The 24,400-nt window shown below is 40.2% G+C and overlaps 1 protein-coding gene and 1 long non-coding RNA gene across 3 annotated transcripts; one reads left to right on the top strand and one right to left on the bottom strand.

Annotated features, from left to right (window-relative positions):
* Positions 1-7,389: 7,389 nt before the first annotated feature.
* Positions 7,390-23,943, top strand: D2HGDH (D-2-hydroxyglutarate dehydrogenase). Of its 2 annotated transcripts, XM_081329645.1 has the most exons (11): positions 7,390-7,595; positions 12,013-12,419; positions 12,804-12,861; positions 14,583-14,722; positions 15,325-15,518; positions 15,774-15,942; positions 18,030-18,173; positions 19,336-19,385; positions 20,871-20,987; positions 22,354-22,519; positions 23,554-23,943. In XM_081329645.1, the coding sequence occupies exons 1-11, from the start codon at positions 7,477-7,479 to the stop codon at positions 23,814-23,816; spliced, it is 1,827 nt and encodes a 608-aa protein (XP_081185771.1). In that variant the 5' UTR covers positions 7,390-7,476; the 3' UTR covers positions 23,817-23,943. The 2 variants fall into 2 exon arrangements, with proteins under 2 accessions (XP_081185771.1, XP_081185772.1); XM_081329646.1 differs by lacking the exon at positions 19,336-19,385 and having other exon boundaries at positions 20,845-20,987.
* LOC308668476 lies at positions 9,224-10,566 on the bottom strand. The gene is made up of 3 exons (XR_014026533.1): positions 10,178-10,566; positions 9,433-9,472; positions 9,224-9,344 (listed from the first exon to the last, which is right to left on the bottom strand). It is a non-coding gene; the product is annotated as an uncharacterized lncRNA (long non-coding RNA).
* Positions 23,944-24,400: the final 457 nt, after the last annotated feature.

Here is a 24,400-nt window from a genome sequence, read left to right on the forward strand (position 1 = left end):
GGTCACCAACCTTTATCGGTTGGCAGACTGGAGGAAAAGGGAGGGGAAGCATTTTAAATATGTGTGCGTACGGGGCTGCAAGAACGCATCTGCCAAAAACAGGGCGGGGCTAGCGCCCACGAGATACTAGCCCTGCCCCATTCTTGTGTGGCACAGCGCCTTGTTTCTGCGCCCTGCGGTGGCTGTTTTTGCGCCTTGCAGTGTGGCGATGTCCCATTTTTGCATGGTGCGGCGGTGGCTCAATTTTGCACTCTGCGGTGTGGCAGTGGCCCATTTTCACACCCCAAGGTGTGGTGGTAGCCCATTTTCACACCCCATGGCACGGCAGCCCATTTTTGTGCTTCAGGGCGCACTGTCCTGTTTTTGCACCCCGCAGCTGTGGCACTAGCACAAGTGAGGGGTGCGCACGTGTGCACTGATCAGCCTGTCCTGCAGCCCTGGTGCCAGTAGCCACGGCCCACCGCCAGGCTGTGGCCCACAGGTTGGGGACCCCTGCTTTAAACAATTCCCACCTTTCTATCTGCAGCATCAAAATGAACCCCATTTAGTTTATTAGTTTATTGAATTTATATACCGCCCTTTTCCCATAGGACTCAGGGCGGTTTACAGAGTATTTAAAAACGTCAATACAATACAAAAGTTAAAGACAGTTAAAATAATTAAATTTAATCCCTGAACAAATATAAAACCCCATTTAAAAACTCTCAGCCTGGGCCGGAAAGCTCAAAGAGCCAGGTCTTCAGGTCCCGGCGAAATGACCGAAGGTCGGGGGCAGTCCTAAGCTCCACGGGCAGCTGGTTCCAAAGGGCAGGCACACCCACTGAGAAGGCTCTCCCCCTGGGTGTTATCCGCCGGCAGTCTTTTACCGGCGGCACCCTGAGAAGGCCCTCCCAAGTGGGAGCGCACAGGACGAAGGGAACTTGATGCCGGCAGCAGGTGTTCCCTTAAATATCCCGGACCCAAGCCATTTAGGGCTTTATAGGTCATCACCAGCACCTTGAATCTCACCCGGAGGCCAACCGGAAGCCAATGCAGCTCGCGGAGTAGAGGTGTTACATGGGAGTATCGGGAAACCCCCATCACAACTCGCGCAGCAGCATTCTGCACCAGCTGAAGCCTCCGAGTGGTCCTCGAGGGCAGCCCCATATAGAGAGCGTTGCAGTAGTCTAAACGGGAGGTCACAAGCGCATGGGTGGCTGTGCGTAGGGCATCTTGGTCCAGATAGGGTCGCAACTGGTGCACCAGGCGAACCTGGGCAAAAGCCCCTCTGGTCACGGATCCTATGTGATCTTCAAAACTGAGCCATGAATCCAGGAGGACACCCAAGTTGCGAGCCCTATCAACGGGGGGTAACACGTCACCCCCCATCGTTAAAGATGGAATAGTCTGGTTAACCCGAGATGCCGGTATGCACAGCCACTCAGTCTTGGCAGGATTGAGACGAAGCCTGTTTCTCCCCATCCAGACCTGGACCGCCTCCAGGCAATGGGACATCACGGCGAGGGCATCACTGGGTTGGTTCGGAGTGGAGAAAAAAAGTTGGGTGTCATCAGCATACTGATGATACCCCACCCCGAAACCACGAATGATCTTGCCTAGCGGCTTCATATAGATGTTGAACAGGATGGGAGAGAGAACCGACCCCTGAGGAACTCCATAAACGAGAGGCCTCAGGGCGGATCTCTGCCCTCCTGTCAATACCGATTGCGAGCGGCCCAGGAGATAGGAGGAGAACCACCGTAAAACGGTGCCTCCCACTCCCAACCCCCTGAGACGCTGCAGTAGGATACCATGGTCGATGGTATCAAAAGCCGCTGAGAGGTCTAATAGGACTAGGACAGAGAAACAACCCCTGTCCCGAGCCCGCCAGAGATCATTCACCAGCACGACCAATGCCGTCTCCGTGCTGTGACCGGGCCTGAAACCCGATTGGTACGGATCCAGATAATCAGTTTCCTCCAGGAACAGAGGAAGCTGATGCGCCACCACACTCTCAACAACCTTCGCCAGAAAGCGAAGGTTGGAGACTGGACGATAGTTATTTAAAACAGCTGGGTCCAGGGCAGGCTTCTTGAGGAGGGGTCTCACCAACGCCTCTTTCAAGGCAGTGGGGAAGATACCCTCCTTCAAGGAAGCAGTTATTACTGCCTGGAACCAGCTTTGTGTCTCCTCCCGAGCCGTATAAACCAGCCAGGAGGGGCATGGGTCCAACAAACAGGTGGTGGAGCTCAGCCTCCCCATAATCCTGTCCACATCATCAGGGGAAACAGGATCAAACTCAGTCCAGATAACATGCTCAAGACTGTCTGATTCATCCACGTCAGACTCTGACCAGTCAGAGCCTAAGCCGGCCCGGATCTGAGCGATTTTGTCCATCAGATGATGACTAAACTCCTCGGCCCGTCCCTGTAAGGGGTCCTCCCTCACCTCCTGGTTAAGAAGGGAGCGAGTTACCCTAAACAGGGCGGACGGGCGATTAGTCTGGAAAATCAGATCTCTTAGATTGCTGCAAAATACTCACAATTGTTAGTTTACATTTAGGAAAAAAATACAAGAGTGGTTTTTATTATGTAAGAATGCAAATTCTTACAGTTTTATACACACAATTTTGTAGTTCAGTTGCAGCATTCTTTGCACCATTTTATGTTTTCTGTAACTTGTACTTGCTTTCTAAATGTGCAAACTGCATTATTTTCCCAAGAAGGAGAGAAGAAATAACATTGTAATATTCCTGCTGTAGGGTCCTTATATGCTTCTGGAATGTCATATTGCTATACAGTGGTACCTCAGTACTCATCATTAATTGGTCCCAGGAAGTACCAAAGTACTTTTTGAGTACCAAAAAGAAATTTCAATACATTCCCAAACCAAAAACAATGCACATTTTAAGGCAATATGTTAAAAGCTGGGATTGTATATCATTACTTTATATGAGAAACAAACCTAAAAATTAATACTTAGATTAAATAAAATAAAAACTTCACTTTAACTGTACTGATGAGGAAAAAGTGCAAATATATTCAAAATTACCACAGAAACTAAGATAAGACTGAAAGGGGATGTGAACAGGGCAAGGACTACCATGTGATTAACAGATCACCCTTTCTTTTGGCTGGAAAAAGTAGTGACTCATGAGGCAACGGACACTGACAAGTTCTAGCTTGCAAGTTCTAGCTCTACCAAACAAATGACAAGTACCAGGACAAAATTTTCTCTTCAAAATGCATTGAGTACCAAATTGGATGAGTTTCAAAGCATCTGAATACCAAGGTACCACTATATAGCGGTGTTGTCAATGCTTAGGAATTTTAGAAGACAGATTTTGTCCCGTCAGATTCTTGAGATGCTTGCAAAAGAGATGAAACAAAGCACCGATAATATTTCTCTTTACAAAAAGAGCAGGAGTCATTGGCGCCCTGGAGTCACAAATGAGTAGTCTGTGGCCACATAAATGCTGTTTGATAATTCCTATCATCTTACATTGTTCATGCTGATTAAAGTTGACAGACAGCAGGAATCAGCAGAATCTGGAGGATCATATTGTATCTATTCCTGTCCTAACGTAAATTCCTAGAAGAGAACAAAAGATAAATGTGAAATTGGGGGTGTACTATACTGATCTGCTATAAAATAAAGTGTGCCTCTGTAGGTAGTGATGCATCAGTTGACTAATTTTTTAGTCTGTCAGATGCTTGGTAATTCTGTTTCACAGTCCCAGTTGTATCATAATAAAATTATATTGAGTATCTTACAGGATTTTTGATCAATGTTACATAGTTTTTATAACTGCTGAGTCACAGATTTTCTAACCTCCAATAAAAGTTAGTGTGCATTCTTATTGACAGCATTTTTTGTAAGAATTCACAGATCAGTAGTTTAGTTATTAACAAGTAGTAATTATGGTTTTTAACCTTCCAGATTTAGAAGAATGTGACATTAGATTATAGTATAATAGCAATTACTTTTAAATTATGTTTTTCCTGTCAGTAGAGTACAGTACTCTTTGATAGTAAAGGCTTTTTTATGTAATATCAACAATTACTGCTGCTACATAGTTCCTGAAGCAAATTCGGTTGTTAACTTTATCATAAATAAGATTTAAACTCATCCTTAAGTTCCAAGGAGTTAGGTATTTAACATGAGTGAGTAAAATTTCACTGTCCAGTTTTTGAAAAATGGTATTGGACTGAGCAATTGTTTCATGTTGACATGTCTATTTTGAAAGCTTTGTATTGATACCAACCAGTTTATATTTGAAGCTTTAAAATCCTTATTGGTTTTGAACTTATCTTGATTCCTGTCTTTTGAGAAACTATTCTAAATGTGCTTGTACAATATCCTGTTTCATTACTTAAACTTGAACATGAGCTGAAACATGTTTTTAAAAAATGAACTCCATTTTTCAAAAAGAAATAATGTTATCTTCGTCTCCATTGTTCCTCATAAATAAATGTCCCAGCCTAAATTTTCTAGTCAACTTTAGGTTTATGTTTTCTTTGTAAATGAAGAGAATATTATAAATCTTTTTATTAAAATGTGAAATGTATTTTTGATCATGTTATGGATATATTAGGTATATTATTATAAATAAAGTATTTTTGAGAACAAATATATGGACGTTTGTTTGTTTCTGAGAAAGAAAATAATGCACAAACTAGAAGTGAAATAAAATTCTGTCTATCTAATCTAGATTTTAATTTAATTCATGCTTCAAAGTTCTGGGGAAGAAAACTCAATTGCGTACCGTAACTGACTTATATTTTAAGCTCCATTCTAGGAGCCCTTTGAATGATTTGCATTTCACTTTTATGCTTTACACCAAATCTGGCATATAACTAATACTTGAAATGCAATTACCGCCACTGTATAACATAATCTTTTAGAAAACTATGGAAGAAGAATCATTGGCTTTGACTAGTTTCATTCCATTCTTATTGTTCAAAACATCTAGCTTAAAGGTTGTACATTTGACAGTAAACCACTTTAAGTTCATCCACACTTCTAGCAGTTGTTTCAGTTACAATGTTTAATTTAATGTCCATTTCTATAGAGTAAAATGCAGCCCTATTCTAGTGATTAATCTCCCTGCATTGGATGATTTATCAGATCAATCCTTCTTAGGTGATTAGAGGATTTTGTAATCTTCCACTAAAACTTTACATTTCTAAATTTGGCTTTGATTTTAGTTGGAGATTTTAAATCCAAGTGAAATCCTGATGACAAATCTCTACTTTTGCAACTCAGTTCAATACAATGGGACGCGGTGGCTCAGTGGGTTAGGACGCTGAGGTTGTCGATCGGAAGGTCGGCAGTTTGGCGGGTCGAATCCCGAGTGCCGCGTACAGAGTGAGCGCCTGTTACTCGTCCCAGCTTCTGCCAACCTAGCAGTTCGAAAGCACGTAAAAATGCAAGTAGAAAAATAGGGACCACTCCGGTGGGAAGGTAACAGCGTTCCGTGTGCCTTTGGCGTCTAGTCATGCCGGCCACATGACCACGGAGACGTCCTCGGACAAGCGCTGGCTCTTCGGCTTTGAAACGGAGATGAGCACCGGCCCCTAGAGTCGGAAACGACTAGCACGCATGTGCGGGGGAACCTTTACCTTTACTTCAATACAATGGTAGATCTAATAATAAAATTTGAATTAAATTTGAAATGGCTGAGTAACATCTCACTAGGATCTGGATGAATGGCATCACTGTATTTTCAAAAATACATTAAATTTATAAAGTAGTTTACAAATCATGGTAGCAAAACCAATCACATATTTTAGTGTACCATTCAGCAACAAAATCATGACCATCAGTTCCGAAAGGGCTGAGCTGGCTACCTACTTCTAGTCCAAGTTAAGTGCAAGTGCATATTAAATGCAGATTAATTAAAGCAGTGTGGGGTAGAGAGAATCTTAGAACAGGTGACACTATCATCATCTTACAACTTCTTGATTTTAATAGCATTACCTTAACCGGAAATGCTAGCTTAGTAAAATCTTGCATGGTAGCTACTATCTGGCAAGAATGATATAACAGCACAGCTGCCAACTTTGTGCCTTCCAGAAAGACCAGAATTCAGGGGATTCAAGAAATAGTTCCAGCACATCTGGAATCATCAGATGATTGCAGTTTGAGTTCTGACTCTTGACACCTTAATCCAGGGTTCCCCAACCCTCAGTCTGTGGACCAGTACCAGTCAGTGGCATGCCAGCAACCGGTAGGCACAAACAAGCAAAGCTCCATCCATGGGATGCAAGCAGTACACAAAACCACACACTCCGGTCCATGGAAAAACCTTTCACCAAGGAACCAGTCCCTGGTGCCCAAAAGGTTGGGGACCTCTGCTTTAATCCAGTGTTTGTCAACCTCAGCAATGTTTAAGATGTGTGGACTTCAACTCCCAGAAAGACCCAGCCAGTAAACTTGGTCAACGCCTTAACCCCTCTTCCTAAATCCCTAAGTCTGAATTGAGAATGAGAATTGGTGTTATCTACTGACTCCATGGCAGTGAAAGTTGGACCATAAGAAAGGCTGAGCGCCAAAGAATTGAGGCCTTTGAACTCTGGTGCTAGAGAAGACTCCTGCGAGTCCTTTGGACTGCAAGGTGATCAAACCGGTCAGTCCTAGAGGAGATCACCCCTGACTGCTCTTTAGAAGGCCAGATCCTGAAGCTAAAACTCAAATACTTTGGCCACCTAATGAGAAGGAAGGAGTCACTGGAGAAGAGCCTAATGCTGGGAAAGATCGAGGGCAATAGAAGAAGGGGACGACAGAGAATGAGGTGGCTGGATGGAGTCACTGAAGCAGTATGTGTGAGCTTAAATGGACTCCAGAAGATGGTAGAGGACAGGAAGGCCTGGAGGAACATTGTCCATAGGGTCGCGATGGGTCGGACACGACTTCCCAACAACAACAACTCACTTTCCAGTTAATTTTTGTCACAGAAATGTGGGAAATTGAAAAGTGTCTCCCTCACTTTTCTACTTCGGCCAAAAGTCGGGTGACAAAGGCAGGATAGTTTCACTTTCAGACTCTTTCCCGAAGCATCCGCTATTTTAATACGAGCGTGAACGAGAATATTAATATTGCCATGTCAACTTTTACCATTTTTTTTAAAGAAATGCTTTACATTCGTTAAACTTTCAAACGGCAAACGACCGTATTTCTCTTGCCTCTGACAGCTCTGGGAGGCGTTAGGCTGCTGCGGCCGGATAGATTGAGAAGCTTCTGTTCTGAACCGGCGGAGCGGATAAAGCAAATTAAAGGGCAGAGATGCAGCGCTGCGAGGAAAGAGTCGGCAAGCAGGAAGAGCACCGGCATCTGTATCTGATCGATTCAATCGCGCTTAGGTGACGAGCGTGGCGTGTCGCTTCTGTACTCACAAAGATGGGGCGGAGCGAACAAGGGACTGCCTAGAACAGGGGTAGGCAACCTCGGCTCTTTTATGACTCGTGGACTTCAACTCCCAGAATTCCTGAGCCAGCTATGCTGGCTCAGGAATTCTGGGAGTTGAAGTCCACGAGTCATAAAAGAGCCGAGGTTGCCTACCCCTGGCCTAGAAGATCTACCCGAGAGGGAGAGGTCGGCCCTGGGCTGGTGCAAAAGTGAGTACATGGCAATGACTGCTGCCTGCGAGGCGCGCAGAAGAAACTTCCGCCTGGTGACGACACTCTTTCTTTCCTTCCTTTCCATTCCCTAACACTGCTACAGTCGATCAGAATTTTCTTCCAGGGCCTGCGATTCCCGTGCTCCTTCCGCCCTAAACGCCTGATATAATTTTCCCGACAGCTCGGAAAAAAAAACGGGCATCGAGCACTGGCTTTGCCCCCCCCCCCTCGTTTTGATCCCTTTCCTATTGTAAGTCCTAGCAATCGTAAAAAGAATAATAAATCCGATTGCAAGCCAGTTCGAGGTCACGAAAGACCGTGCAATTTTTGATATTTTCCAGTTAGCCGGAAGCGGGTCAAAAAAGGGATGTTCGAGCCAAATGTCAAAGTTCGTTTTCTGGACTTCAGCTAGCAGAATCAGCCACAATGACTTGCCAAGTGGAGAATTCCAAAGCACCTGGAATTAATATACTATAATTGGAAATTGTCAAGATTGGGAAACACTGCTGAACCTGTATTCATTTAACTACTGTGTTAAATAAAGTGATGAAATAATTTGAAGATAGGAAAAATGAAACTTAGAAGGCTTATCTGATTTAGTCTCTTATGGTTTGCACCCAAGTAGTTATAGTGTATACCCTTTTTTAATGAAAATTATCAGCACTTTTGATCATTCAAATAAGTGTGCATAGAAATCATTTCTAAGCATGAGGAAAAAATGGCTAAATGTAAATGGGAAATGGATTTTTATCCAATCTTTAGCACATTCTATCTTCATGAAGCCCTATTAGATAGGGGATGCATTCCCTACATTTAACTTCACATCCTGCAACTTGGTGCTTCCACTAATGCTATAGCATCTTATACTGCCTGTGTTTCTCATGCTTATTTGAATGTAGATCTTATTGGTGTGACTTACTTTTAAGTAAACATGCATAGCAGCAGGTTACTAGAGACTGCAGTCCTCCAGTCTTATGCCTGGACGCAAGGAAATATTAAACAATCCTGTATCATATTTTTAGCTAAAATGCCCAATGTATTTTTAAAAAGTGTGCAAAGTGTATCAAGAAATCAGTACAATGTTGTCTTAAATTTTTAAGAAGACTAGCAACAAAAGCACTTCCAGTTTATTTCTCTAGATATAATGTACATTTTTCAGCTATTTGTAAAGAGATAATATGTAATAAACTGAAACTTATATTTTAAACTTGGATGAAATTACTGTGCCAATAGAACACCCACTGCAGTGAGTGGCCAAATTTCAGTATGTTATTTATCAACCAGAAAAGCAATATGCTCAATCATGTCAATGATAAGGAAAAAATTTTTAAAAATACCCCACCCTCACACACAGAAAGTCCTTGTACAGCAGTCAGTACCCTTGGGAAGATAGTTTGGAATAGCCCTTGACTTAAGAGTTGCCACTTGTAGATCGTTCAAAGTTGCAACGAAACTATTTTGTAGTTTGATTTCACCATGTGCAAGATTGCTACATAGAAATAGAAACAATAGCAGCACAGTGTGCAGAGCCAAGAAGACAGTGCAATGTACATACGGACTAATGCATATTTTTTCTTTAAAAATTTAATATGAATCAATATGATCTATTGTTCTAGCAGAAGTCATTTTTTTGTATAGGTATCTTTAGATGTAGCCCAAAACACACACAGAAAATAAAGAATCATTTTCCTTACCCTCTGAATTTCAGCTTCTGGGACACCACAAATGGCTGGTCGTCCTCCCATTCTGAAGGAAAAGAAAAACCCCAACATTCAGAATTGCTGCAGAAATGTTTATAAGAATCTAAATGTATGAAAGTATGAAAGGCAAATACCTTCATATATCCTCAAACATTCTAAGTCTGTCAATTCATTCTAGTGAAAGAAAACAAGCAATCAGACACAAGATTGTTACAAACTCCATTTTGCACCTAAGTGTTTCAAAAATTAGGCATAAACTACTTATATTAGTAGGATTCATTCTGAAAAGATTCTTCTTAGCAGATCAAATTGCTCTGGGTATGGCAGAAACCATCAAACGTGACTGTCCCAGTAAGGGCCATGCTTTTATGCAGGCTGTTGATGTCACAAATTAATCCCATCAGAGTGGGTGAGTGAGTTCTTCTCACCTTTTGCAAAACTGCCTCATCAGGAAAACCTGATTGGATAATATCACATGAGCTTTGATTAAATTGTATCTCTGTGTTTAAAACCTAACAAGGTTAAACAGAGGGCCACCAAAAGAAAAAACATAATACATCTTTCATGAGATTTGTAAAGCACGTTTTATTATAAATTTCATAGCGTTAACAGTTTCTTGTAATCAATTTCTGTTACATTCTGACATATGAACCTCTTCAGAGACAATGGCAATTCAGCTTCAATCTTTGACATTAATGACAGTGGTTTACCCTTATTCGCTATATGATGTATGATGTATGAATTTCTTGAGCTCACCAAGGGAATCCCTGGTGAAATATAAGTTATTCACTTTGTCAGAAATACTGATGATGACCCAGAGAACATGAAGCATAGAAAGTCTAAAGCATAAGCTACTAATAAGCTCTGTTTCACTGGTACCATCCTCATGGTCTTCATCTGATTGTAGACATCCCATTAAACAATGGTGTAATATTTTAATGATACACGCTTTCAGAATCTGAGACATGCTGACATTTTGAGATTCCACCGTTTCTAAAACAGGAAATAAGGTAGAATTAGTCTAGCTGTTTCAACTAATCAAAATACTGTTTTCTTAATTTTTATATTTACTTACCATTTGATGTTTTGCAGAATCTGCAACAACAAGGCTTTATAAGTTTGTTGTCTTCAATGAAGCCATGTAGCTCAGGTCCTTTTCTTATTCTACGCCCACGCTTGGGAGGTTTGGGGGTCAAATTTACATCAAACAAATCTCCATCATTATTTGCCATCTTCAAAAGACTGCCGGAATTAAATCGCTAGCTATTCAGACCTGCCTGTACAATCTCCCCCGCGCATGCTATGACACGTCCTTGAGCCTTGCGCCTGTCCAGAATCACGGGGTATGACATGCCCAAACAAGGCCTAACCCTCTTTTTTACTATCAGGCACAAACACACATGCCTGGATCCGCAGCCCTAACATGCCCGAACAAGTCTACTTCCCACCTGGCCGGTTGCCCCTTGTGAACATTTTAATTCCTGTTAATATTCCTTGTCTTTTTGCTGTAGGGGGCTGCAGAATAAATTTTATTAAGGCCGTGCTTCGTACGGTTACATGTACATGTGGATTTGTGGGCTCAATTGACAAAATATGTGTCTAGATTTTTACAAAGGTAAAAAACGGCTGCGGGTTTTAAATGCTTTTTCCCCCCCACCCTGCATTCGAGAAAATGATTTTAAAACCTCCTAGAAATAAATACCTTTTAGGAAAAAGGGGGTTAAATGCAAGCCCTGGCCACCTTTTAGGGCCTCCTTTTTTCCCTGCTTTTGAGGCGCTGATTTTTAAAACTCCACAAAAATTAAAAGCATCATTAGGCTAGAAAGATTAGAAATAAAAAGCATTTTATTATTATTATTATTTCACAGCTCCCCATAGTAGGGCTTGTTTCCCAAAAACACAGGCCTCTGTTAATTATTTACTTTATTTAGCTTATTCTGTTTGTTTAGAATGTCCATGGAATTAGTCTAGGGTTAAGCTAATCATATACCCAGAGGCTTGACTGCCTTGACTTATTGATGGGGTTAGGCTCAAGACGCCTTATCTGAAAATAGGGTTGCTAGGGTTACTCTTGCTTATCCTGATGGGCTTAGGCCTACACGTCACTTCCACTTGCCTTATCTGAAAATAGGGCGGTTACTTCCGCATAGGGCCATGATCTGCTGACGTAATCAACACCACGTGGGTTTGTTTACTTTGATGACGTCACTGATCAAAAGTGCTGATAATTTTCATTAAAAAAAGGTATATACTATAACTACTCACCCAAACAGCAAAACTTCCATGCCCATTTCTGGGGATATTTTGCACTTTGTGCATGCTTTGTTTGTAAAATGAGTTTTTTTGTATAGTAAAAACTTCATTTCAAATACGGAATGGTATTTTGGATGAGGACCCTTCATGTATGGGAGCACAGGCAATTAATTATTCACATCACTCAGCTTGCAGAGATAATGCAATTACATTTTATTGAAAATGTATTTTCTCCTACATAGCAATGTAGAAATAAACAGGATAGGTGAAGTCAATTGTGATTTTTAGTCTCTGACCCCCCTAGAGTAACTTAGCAAATTGTTGTATCATATGAGCCTATCCATGACTATGACTTTCTAAAATGGTCTTCATTTTAAATGATCTTCACTTTTTAAAAAAGTGAAAAATGTAACGGGAGCTTTTTGGAAAAAGGGATTCAATCTGGTTATTTTGTATTTCAGGTTGATTATGGCTATTTCCAGCCTTGCCTGGCATTGTCTATTTCAGTACATTGGAACTGTACCCAGGTTGGCTACCAGATGCCAGAGAAAAACTAGGAGCATATGGAATAGGACTGCCACTCTATCCAGAATCGAGAAGAAAGCCACAGAACCACTGAAGACACTTCTGCTCTTACCTTCTCTCCAGTGGAGCATCAGTAACATAGCGAAGAGAAATCTGCACACCAGCCAGCGTCATCTCCAGGAAGTAATGCTCACCTGTGAACGGTATGGGGTAGAGAGGCTGCCCTTTGCCCATCTTGCTGATTCTGATTTAACTTTCTTTGAGCACCTTTTGCCTGGGAGGGTCATTACTGATGCAGAGGAACTCAAACCTTTCAATGTGGACTGGCTAAAGTCTGTGAGAGGTAAATCATTTTAAAAGTTTTATTACAACTGAACATTACTATAGTTGCCATCCTGATAAAGCATTCTGCAAACCACATAGGACAGGTCTTTAGTTCAAAGCATTATTTAAGGATAACTCTGGCATTGAAGGGGGGAATTATAGTGCATAGGAGTATCCATAGTGTAATACCAACTAAATTACATTGCTTAGCTATCTTTTTTTTTGCAATTAAGAAATAAGTGATGGGAAAACGGGGGGAGGGGGGAGGTTTAAAATTAAAGATAACACTGAACTTCCCTCTCCCCCATCCAACCCTGCGCATAAAGGTTTAGGTAATTGGATTAAGAAAAAAAACCTTAAATCATGTTTGTAATAGAATTTTCTCATCTTATTTCCATTGCAGGCTGCAGTACAATACTGTTAAAGCCACGGACAACAATGGAAGTGTCTCAGATTCTCAAGTAAACATGTTTCTCTGAACATAGTATACAGTGTTAGAAATTTTGTTATTTAGAAGAACGTGCCTTCTGTATTGTTCATACACATGTGAAGGACAGAGTATATAATGAAGCAAAATGGGCCACGTCCTGTTACATTTCTGAAGACTGAATGATTCAGGAGTTAGGATTGTAGTTTTTGAAGGAAGAGTTTTCTTTCCATTTCTCTCTCTCTACCCCTCTCTCTCTCCCTCCCTCTTCCACAGCCTCCTTGGCTCTCCTCCATCCCTCTCTCCCTCCCTCAATGCCTTTTGTAACTGGACTATCAGTGTAAAGAGGACCAGGTAAAGAACAGTGTTGTTTAAGGTGCATTAAGTAGGAAAAACTCCTCATATAAGCATGATCTTATATGATAAATGAATTGATGTTTAAGAGGGTAGAAGAAAACTTTTGATTACTGCATATAGAGAATAAAACATTACAGTAATTTTTATCTCCTGGATCTTGTCATAGTCTCCTAATTGATGAACAAGTAATTTTTATGTGGGAACACAGAACAATTCTCTATACTTTTCAGTTGACTCAGTCTTTCTCTAAAAAGAAAAACTGGGACAACACTAAGGAATCCTCAAAGTACATCAGCCTTGTGCTTTTAAGAAGATCTTAGATCAGATAAAAAATACTGTCAAAATTGTGCTTTCATATAGATGGATTTTTCTACCCTAGCTGGCTTCCAGACTCAGCATGCATTTGTTTAATCCCCTCCCACAAGCAATGGTTTTTATAGAAGGTTTAAATATTGTTGACTATAATCTTTCCAAATTTCCCAACACTTCTATCTTTTTCTTTCTACTGTAGCCTTTCCTCCAAAAGTGGAAAAATGATGGAACAGGTGCTCGGTATCTTTTGACTGGAAGTAGTAGAAGCCTTCAGTCAGGAAGCATCTATACATCTGTAGTGTATAGAAGCATCTATAGTCAAAGAGAGTTCTGCATATCAACTCTCCTAGAAAACAGCTACAGATTCTCCTAGGTCATTTTTGCACATCCATGTGTGCAAGCACATCACCATCTGAAGAAGCGATATCAACGAAATATATACCAAATGCTGAAAGCCTTTAGTACAAATGTGTACTACAGGTAGTTCTCAACATATGGCCACAATTGGGACCAGAATTTTTGTTAGTAAGCAGGGTGGTTGTTAAGTGAGTCACACTTGATTTTACAACCTTCTTGACATGGTTGTTAAGTGAATCACTAGTTGTTAAGTGAATCACATGGTTATTAAGCAAATCTGGCTTCCTCCATTAATTTTGCTTCTCAAAAGGTGACTGGGAAGGTCACCAATGGCAATCACATGACCCCAGGAGACTGCAACCATTGTAAATACATGCGGGTTGCCAAATGCCTGAATTTTGATGACACGACCATGGGAATGCCTCAGTGGTCATAAGTACAAGAACTGGTGGCAAATTACGTTTTTCAGTGCTGTTATGACTTTGAATGGTCCCTAAACAAATGGTTGTAAGGTGAGGACTAGCTGTAAATGTTGACAATCATTTCCTGAATTTTGGATGAACTCCCACTTCTAGCCATCCCCATGTGTTAATATAGGAATCATACTGACCTTCTGACTAGAAGCCAGAAAGTTTATTCTGACTTGATCTGGAGAGACCTAAAATAATTGTGTCATAGATGTAGCATTTTTTAACTTCTAGAATAGTAAAAAAATGTGTTCCTTTTCAGGTACTGCAATGAGAAGAACTTGGCCGTGAATCCTCAGGGAGGCAATACCGGCCTTGTTGGTGGCAGTGTTCCTGTCTTTGATGAAATCATTCTTTCTACAGGACTTATGAACCAGATCATCAGTTTCGACCATATTTCTGGTAAATTCTTGTCAAGGTTTGAGGGGCAAATCTGGTGGATTGACAGAACTGTCTTTTCAGGGAAGATGGTTCCCAGACCTAGAAAGCCTGATAAAATTGTTCTCTCCCTCCTCCACGCCTATAACAACGGGGGGGGAAAAATCTTAAGTACGTGAGATAAAGCTATTTAAAAGTCTGCATCCTTAGCCACATCTTTGAAGACTTCAAAGTGTTCTCTGGTCCAAGAAAGGATCTTGCCTATATAAGAGTCACCTTACTACTGCAAGGAAAGTTAGTTGAAGAGATAGTGACCTACTCAAGGTGATCCAACTGAGTTCATACCACACTTTTAAATGTATTTCCTTTTCTTGTTTTGCCCAATGTATTGAGCTATAAATTCACCAGAGACTGGGCTAGGCGGCATGCTAAATGAAAATAACTGGGCCAAATTAAAATTAATTGAGCTTAGCCAGTCGTGAAGAAGCAGCTGCTAGATCTTTGATTATTAATTGTATCCCACAAATCCAACTAGCTTGTTTTATGCCGGAATTTTGAGAAAGCTGCTCCATTGGAAAGAGAATGATATTTATCTGACATACTGTAACTTGATACTTATGTCCCAGGAATCCTGATTTGCCAGGCGGGCTGCATTTTAGAGAACCTCAACCAATATTTGGAGTCAAAGGGTTTTGTCATGCCTCTTGACCTTGGAGCCAAGGGCAGTTGCCATATTGGAGGAAATGTAGCTACAAATGCAGGGGGCTTGCGCCTTCTGAGGTATGGGTCCCTTCGAGGGACAGTTCTTGGATTAGAGGTGGTAAGTTGAAATTCCAAAAAGTGCTTTCTGTTTTTTATTTTTTTAAAAAAAATAATTATTCTCTACCATTTATTCTTTATTCTATCGCGAAGGTAATATTACCTTTTTTCTACAAAAATACAAATTAGAATATACTGTTTCTCTAGTTCAGCCTGTGTGACCATCATAAACAAAATTTAAAATAAAAACATTATATTGATCTATTTGAAATAAAGCTGATTCGTTAATGATGGACCAAAGTTTGTCCTCTTTTAGGTGCTGGCTGATGGTTCCATCCTGAACTGTTTGGCATCACTGCGGAAAGACAATACTGGCTATGACTTGAAGCAGCTTTTCATTGGCTCAGAGGGGACTTTGGGGATGGTCACTGCTGTGTCCATTCTCTGTCCACGGAGATCAAATGCTGTGAATCTGGCATTTCTTGGTGCGAGTCATTCCTGTCCCTTGTTTTTAGATGCACCTTTTGTACTTCTAAGAGTTGCAGAGGAAGAATGCATCTGAGGCAGCAGTTAGTTTATCAAAGCTACTTTCTTATATTTAGGTTTTTGTAACTATTTGATGTGATCACCAGTGTTAGTAATAGAAACAGGGATGAGAATGGAGAAAATAATTTATGCCACTAGCAAACTGCTTTTTACTATTGGCTTGGAAGCCACATGCAGATATAGGAAATCAGGGCATCCTGAAATAATAACTGAATATGAAATAGAATTATCATGAATCTTGTCTAATTTATAAAACTGTGTCAGTGACAAATCACAGCTCTGATGCGGGCTGAAACAAACTAATTCCTTCCTTGTACCTAACTACAACAAAACCACATCTGGCTACCTCCTTTTTTCCGCTGTGCCTTTATGAGTTCCCTTTGCTATACCTTCACTCCATTTCTGGGGCACCTTTAACTTGTTCTTAGTTGTACTGGTTTTGAAGTAACACTTTCCTCCTTATTTTGACATAGGTTTTGCCATGTATGCAATATAACGTGTTATGCCAACTGATTTGTTGGTGATGTAATCGAGTGGCTTCTAAGGGATGGGTTCAGCCTGGGAATCTATTGTTCCTATTAGTTCTGGTGCCCTTTGAGGCCTGGATACTTTCTTCTGGGTTCATTCTGATTTGGGCAATGGGTAAGTCTAGGTCAGGGGTAGGCAACCTCGGCTCTTTTATGACTCATGGACTTCAACTCCCAGAATTCCTGAGCCAGCATAGCTGGCTCAGGAATTCTGGGAGTTGAAGTCCATGAGTCATAAAAGAGCCGAGGTTGCCTACCCCTGGTCTAGGTCTTTAAAACCAGGCTTTTGCCCAGTACCTACCAAATCTCCAAGCTATTCCTGGTTGCAAAACTTAAATCAGCTTGAATAGCTGCTGATAGGCCGCGGAGTGGGGGCAGTGCATGATGATGTCGGGAAGAGAGAAAATCTTGCTCTGATGTTTCATAGTGTGTCTTTCCCCACACCTGTTCAGCTGTTGTCTGGGATGCTTTTGAACGTGACTTTAGTACTTTTTTGAAATAGCACACATATCAGCAAAGAGTCATGTTCTCACTGAACACATTTACAAAACACTTGGGCCTAAACAGAGCAAATATCAGAATTCAACTTCTCCAGCTCTATCATATTAAGATGGATAGTGGATGTTTTCAGTTGGTGATATTTGCTGGGGGGGGGGGAGTGTCAAGCAAAGAGCCTTGGTGGAGCAGTGGGCTAATGCCTCCTTAAGTAACACCAGCTGCCTGCAATTAGTGCAGGTTCGAGTCCCACCAGGCTCAAGGTTGACTCAGCCTTCCATCCTTCCGAGGTAGGTAAAATGAGGACCCAGATTGTTGGGGGCAATTAAGCTGACTTTGTAATAATGCCGCCTGGGGGGGGGCGAGAGCCCTAATAAGCAGGCATATACATAGAATGAAGGCTACTGCTAAGCACATTGATTTGTGCTTTAGATTGTAAGCCGCCCTGAGTCTTCGGAGAAAGGGCGGGATATAAATGGGATTTTTTTAAAAAAAAAGCAAAGCTAGGGGATCCAGTCTGGGTCACCGGGACCAGAGGTTTCATCTTCCGAGCTCGTGCTAGAGCCCATCCTTGGGGAACTTCTCTGTGTTCCCTGAAGTCCCCTGAGGATGGGGACTCTGGCACAAGTCCGAAAGCTTGGAAGACGAAACCTCTGGTCCCGGTGACTGACCCAGATTGGATCCTGCAACATTGTCCTGGCATACGTATGTTTGCCTTCATTTGTGAAAGCTAGGGGAATCAATTAATTTCTGCCTTTCGTGCACTCTAAATTAGAACAGTTAAATTTCTATTACCTATTTTAGTTTTGTAGAAATGACTCTTGTCAGTTTCATTTCCTTTTATTAATCTTGGAGTAAAGGTAGAACGAATTAAGGTAAAATTACATATTTTTAAAAAAGAAAGAATAGATATGAAAGTTTCCAATGCTTTCCCTACCATTTTGTAAAAAAAAAATTATGTGCCTTCTTACTTATTTTCTATGATTTTTGCTTTCACCATAAAGCTTGCCCAAGTTTCTCTCAGGTCCTGAGAACCTTCACAATCTGCAAGGATATGCTGGGAGAAATTCTGTCTGCTTATGAGTTCATGGACAATGGATGCATGAAGTTAGTAGAGAGACATCTGAAACTGACCAACCCAGTAGCAGGTATCAGCTGCTCCCAAATGGATCCCTATGTATGCATACTTTGCTTAAATAATTTGATGGCTGGCTTTAAATGTACTAGATTCATTTGTACTTAATTTGCTGCCCTGTTACCAAAATTAATTTAGTTCTACAATACTGTATATTTTGCTCAGAGTTACATGGTGATATAGATATTGTGATCTTGCATGATAATATTTATTTGTTTTTTAAAAATCATTATGTTGGAGGAGATCAAGATACAACCTCGTTGGATGAATCTATAAAACAGAGGGTGACGCGTGCTGCTGCAAAACGATCTAAGAAGAGAAAGTAGCAGGAATCGCAGAAGTCTTTGGAACTTTTACGATATAGTCAAGTAGTCAAGTAGGGGAGGGGGGAAAAGATTTGGGTGTAGACGCAATATATTTCTATATTTGGTGGTTTTGTGGAAAGGGTGAGCTTTTTTGGATTAAAGTTCAAGTTTTGTTTGCAATTTTTTTTTTCTTTTTTGTTGTGTTTGGAATAATTATAGATGTGGTACGGGAAGAGGAACGGTCGATTACAGAAGAGTTGACTTTAAAGTTTTTTTGATTTGGGATCCTTGGTTAATTTGGAAAATTATTTGTAAGAATGTTATATTATGGAATGGATAAAATGGATGGAGTTTATTTAGGATAAGTATAGGGTTGAGAAGGGTTTTTTTTTTTTCTTTTTCCTTTTTTTTTTTTTTTAATATATGTTTAATACTATTAAGGTTTGTTCTATTCTATATAAGCTAGAGAGTGTCCTTTTCTTATTCTAGTTTTTTTTTATATATATATTTAATATTGTTAAGGTTTGTTTTATCCTATATAAGCTAGAGAGTGATGGATTTTAGAATTTATAGTTGTTAGTATATGGTTGCTTAGGTTTGCTTTTTTTTATATATATATACCTTGTATTCAGCTCTGGGAAGTAGGGGGGGGAGGGGGGGAGGTAGGGGGGGGAGGAGGGAGGGGGGAGGAGGGGAGGTAGGGGGGGAGGAGGGAGGGGGAAGGGGGGTTTTTCAAGGGAAAATTGTATTTTAAAACTTTTCAATAAAAAAAAAAAAAAAAAAAAATCATTATTAAACCTATGACTTTAACAAAAGTCCAATTTATCATGGTATCAGGGGAAAGTGATTGCCAATTTCCTTAATTTATAGTTCAAGTTAATGTAGAAAAGTTAACGAGACATGGGAGGGACATAATCTTTGTGAGTACATTTAAGTAATACTTCATTTATTAAAAGCATCTCTCCGTAGATGTTTTATTTTAGTTCACATGTTTTCAAAATGTGATTTCCCATTGTTCTATGTTCTGGACTTATATCTTCATTCTGCTAATTGGGGCTAGAGATTCCCGAAATTCTACCATAAGGATTATATTAACCATTGTTCATGATCTTGGCTAAAAAGGAAGGGTCATTGATGTTATAGAGCCTTGGTGGAGCAGTGGGCTAATGCCTCCTTAAGTAACACCAGCTGCCTGCAATTAGTGCAGGTTCGCATCCCACCAGGCTCAAGGTTGACTCAGCCTTCCATCCTTCCGAGGTAGGTAAAATGAGGACCCAGATTGTTGGGGGCAATTAAGCTGACTTTGTAATAATGCCGCTTGGGGTGTGTGTGTGTGTGAAAGCCCTAATAAGCAGGCCATATACATAGAATGAAGGCTACTGCTAAGCTTGGAAGCTGCCCTGAGTCTTCGGAGAAGGGCGGGATATAAATGGAATTAAAATAAAAAAATATATAGAATTACAGAAGATAATTTTGCATAACATGTAGTGAATAAAGAGGATGATCTTTATGAAGAGAGAGAATTTCCATTCTCAAACCAATATGTTGACAATAGGATAATTTGAGCCAGGCTATTATGCCCTGAGTGATAATTTTGGGTTGATTTATTTGATACTCCATTAGTTGTTTTCTAGGCTATGCACAATATTCTCAGGTGTCTTCACCAACACCAAAGTTCAAAAGCATCAATATTCTTCCTATCCTGTTTTTTTAAAGTTCAACTTTTGCTTCCTTAGAATGTCTCTGGGAATACCATTGGCTGGCATGATTCTGATCTTTGTAGGTGTAGACTAGTGCTTCCCAACCTTGATAACTTTAAAATATATGGGCTTAAATCCCCAGAATTCCCTAGCCAGCCAGCATCACAGTATTTAAATATCTTTTCCAAAGTCTTCGTGGCTGCTCTACCAATTACTGGTGTGGGGCGTATTTCTTGACTGCTTGTTCCTTTATGGTGATGGCTGATCCTAAAAGGCAGAAACTACCCATACTTCAGTATCTTCATTGTTAATTCTAAGGCTGGTGGTTGTATCTTTTGTTATTAATTTGGTCTTCTTTATATTTAGTTTTAGTCCTATTTTTTCACTGTACTCTTTGACTTTAGCTGGGCAGCTGGGATAACTTTCACACTTTGCGTGACCCCACTGGGAATATGTATGGGAATATTGACATACACTCCTGACATTCTTTGCTCATCTCTCCCAGCAACATCTCATCCCTACAGTAGGACTTTGGGTGTATGTGTGTGCCCCAACTCTATATTATTTAATTTTCATAATCTAGGAAATTTAACTTGATTTTTATATATAAATATCAGAGCTTCAGTAGATGTATTTGTTTGAAACTGTATGACTGTAATTCTGCTTTTTGTAAACCTAGAAAGTCCTTTTTATGTGTTAATTGAGACTTCAGGCTCCAATTCTACTCATGATGAGGAAAAACTCAGCCATTTCCTGGAATATGTAATGAGCTCAGATTTGGTGGCAGATGGAACTCTGGCCTCAGAAGGAAAAAAGATAAAGGTATATTTTTCTTTCTTACCAACATGTTTGGTTTGGATTCAAATATGATTTAAATTTGAAACATACATAAATTGAATTTGCAACTATTGGCCATGTAGTTTTAACAAGTGAATACTAACTGCTAAATTCAAAGAATACACTATGGCTTAGTTGGAGAAAGAGTCTCAGAGAACTTTCTAGATCAGGGGTCCCCAGCCTTTTGGGCACCAGGGACCGGTTCTGTGGAGAGAGGTTTTTCTGCGGACTAGAAGGTGCGTGATTTTGTGTGCTGCCTGCACCCCGTGGATGGGGCTTTCTTTGTGTGGACCGCTTGCTGGCATGCTGTGGCCCAGTAAGGATCCACAGACCGGGGGTTGGGGACCCCTGTTCTAGATTATCTGAGGGAATTTATTTTCAAATCTTTCTGATGTTCCAGTATGATCAGACAGAGTAGGTGCACTTTGGGTTCCATCGCCCAAAGAGAATCATCCTATAGGACCTGGGAGTGTGACTACTCTATTGCAGAACTTACCCTCAATCTGTGGGTCTTGTGTGATCACCAGTACCCATCTACAATCCTCAGAATCCCACAGAATGACTGAGTCTAAAAATTTAGATGTTTTGCATTTTAAAGACTCAGTATCATTGGCCATCATCTCCTAAACTCTCAAGCAAGACAAAAGATCATAGTACAGTTTCTAGGTTTAAAAAGTTGTCCCATCTTTTCTTCTAGTCTAATGTTTCACACAAAAATGCCTCTAAACCCCTTATCAGTCCCATATATATATATGCTACACAATTAAAAAAAAGTGGTTGAAAGGCTGCAATTTAATGTTTTGTTTGAAAATAGCCCCAGAGCTAGAAAAAAGACAAAGATAACTTGAGTTGCACAGTGAATTTTGGGTCTAAAGTAGATGGGAGCTATTTCATCAGATTGCTTTTTAGTAAGTAAGGGTTTGGGGGCCAGACCACATAGAATGGTACATATTTTGTGAATATGTAATTGCCTTTCTCTATAGAAGGTATGTCAGTCATATTGGAAGATCGTACAGATGATGCTCTTAATTCCAAATGTGCCTCCTATCCCTGACCTTTTAGCCCCAAATCCTATAATGCTGATGTTTTCTGTGTAAGCATTGCTGCTCAATGTGCACATGTAAATGAATATAATGTAAGTTATTTATTGTATGTTCTTTTTAACCTGGTTTTCATTAAAAAAATAATCTAAAGCAGAATACAGTGGAACAAACTAATAAAAATAATATAACATTCAGAAATGAGAACAACATAAAACAAAGTTAAACCTGTAACTTTTGTCAATCATATATTCTTTAAGAATGCCAGTGTGGTATTGTTTTCTCCAAACAATATATTTGGTCAACTACAGGCATTGTGGGCTTTACGGGAACGGATCACAGAAGCCCTGACATGTGATGGAGTTGTTTATAAATACGACATTTCACTCCCTGTCGAAAAACTGTATGATCTTGTGACTGACATGAAAGTACGTCTGGGTACAGCTGCTAAGAATGTGGTTGGCTATGGACATCTAGGTGAGTTCCAATATGCTGATAAAAACTTCCTTAATTATAGATTATTTGGATTTTGAATCATTGTAGCAAAATTGCTGATTGTGTTTCAGTTCTGGATTTAAATCTCACTTCAGCTTTCAACTGCTAGATAATTTTAAGCCATTATCTTTTGGTCTCAGTCAAATTGGTGTGTTTGTGTGTGGTTCAGGCATCTGCAGCAAAAATATAATATTTGCTGACCTGACACAATTACCGTAAGCGTGCATATTAGGTGAGGAAGTGTTGTTGGCCCAGAATAAATTATGTTTTAAAAGTTAAAAATGAAATAATCCATTGCCAGATTGTAATAGTCTGGGTGATTTTCTCTGGAAATGCTGAAATCATGAGTTCTTTGGGCAGGAAATTTCAGAAAGAAACCACTCAACATGGGTATAGGGCATTATTTCCTAAGCCCATGAACGAATCTTATGGAAAGTGCAGATTGGCAATGTTGTTCTAGCAGCTTATAGGGAGAGTTTTTGAAAGGGACAGAAGGCCAGGCTTTATAACAAATATGGATAAAGAATCTAGCATGATCTCTGAAAGTGGACATGCAAAGTTATGCTCAAAGATTAAACACAGATGCCTGCTACCAAGAAACTAGTGTCCCTCTGTATTTTTTTTCTATCTTTGAAGAATATGATAGTTGTATATTTTAGTTCTTTTTTGTTCAAAAATAAAGCCATCAACATGGAAGACTGGTATGATCCCATGTTTTGAATAGACTTTTTCAATTTAGTACCCTCAAGATTTCAGCATTTCCAGAGAAGATCAAAATATTGCAACATGTTGGTTTACCATTTCTACCATCTCCAGTTAACTGCAAAGGAGTATGGAAATTGGTGCACTTTAATAAAAAATATTATTGCATATCACAGCTAAGGAATTAATAAAGTATTGTCTACTTTCTCTTTTGAAACCAATTCTCAGTATTATGCATATCACAGACAGAGAATAATTGTACTGTCTATTTTCTTCTTTTGAAATCAATTCTTATTTCTGGTTTGCTCTGACAGGAGATGGAAACTTGCACCTGAATGTCACAGCAGAGTCCTATAGTCATTCTCTACAGGATGCCATTGAGCCACATGTGTATGAGTGGGTGTCACAATATTATGGAAGCATCAGTGCAGAGCATGGCCTAGGTTTCAAGAAGAAAGATTATATCCATTACAGTAAGCCCAAAGAGGCAGTTCTTCTCATGCAGCAATTCAAGGTTATGTTAGATCCTAAAGGAATTTTAAACCCTTATAAAACATTACCGTCAAAGGCTGTATGATGATTCTTTTGAAAGAGTTGGTCTGTTGCTTGAAGTATGGTGCATCAGGTCTTTTTATAAATAAACTCTGAAGCCAGAGCCAATTTTCTATTTTTTAAAGAAGGAATAATAAAACAATTGAACTGTATTCACTTCCCAGACCACAGTTTTACTTTCTAATCTGAATGGAAATGTTGGCAGCTTTAGAAATACTGTTTTTGTTCTGTACCAGCCTGCTACCGGCCCTGCAGAAAAAGCAGGGACAACCCCTTTACAAACGGCAAGAGGCTGGAATTACGCCTGCCAAATTTATAGCTACAAAAACAAACAAGACACAAACCAAGAAACAGGAGCTTTAAGAAACACGAACTATCCAAGCGGTTGCCTTCAGCAAACCAGCCCTCCCCACACATTCCCCTTATATAGAGTTCAGGGCGTGGCTTCTCTCTGCCTCCTTCCGAGAAGCCCCATTGCCTTCCTCTGTTTACTCCTAATTGACTGCCTCCTGCGTCGGGCGTCCTTGAACAGGGCCAGCTGTGGGTCATCTTCATCCACGCTGTCAGGCTCACACAGCTGGGTCTCCGTGGTGACCAAGTGGGAGGGGC

The sequence above is a fragment of the Vipera berus genome (assembly GCF_964194415.1).
Source record: "Vipera berus genome assembly, chromosome: 5".
NCBI lineage: Eukaryota > Metazoa > Chordata > Lepidosauria > Squamata > Viperidae > Vipera > Vipera berus.

Coding starts and splice junctions, on each gene's coding strand:
- D2HGDH (XM_081329645.1), top strand. CDS start 7,477: ATGCTGGCTCAGGAATTCTGGGAGTTGAAGTCCACGAGTCATAAAAGA. Junction 15,519..15,773: donor CAGTTCTTGGATTAGAGGTG/GTAAGTTGAAAT, acceptor GTCCTCTTTTAG/GTGCTGGCTGATGGTTCCAT. Junction 18,174..19,335: donor ACTGACCAACCCAGTAGCAG/GTATCAGCTGCT, acceptor CTTAATTTATAG/TTCAAGTTAATGTAGAAAAG.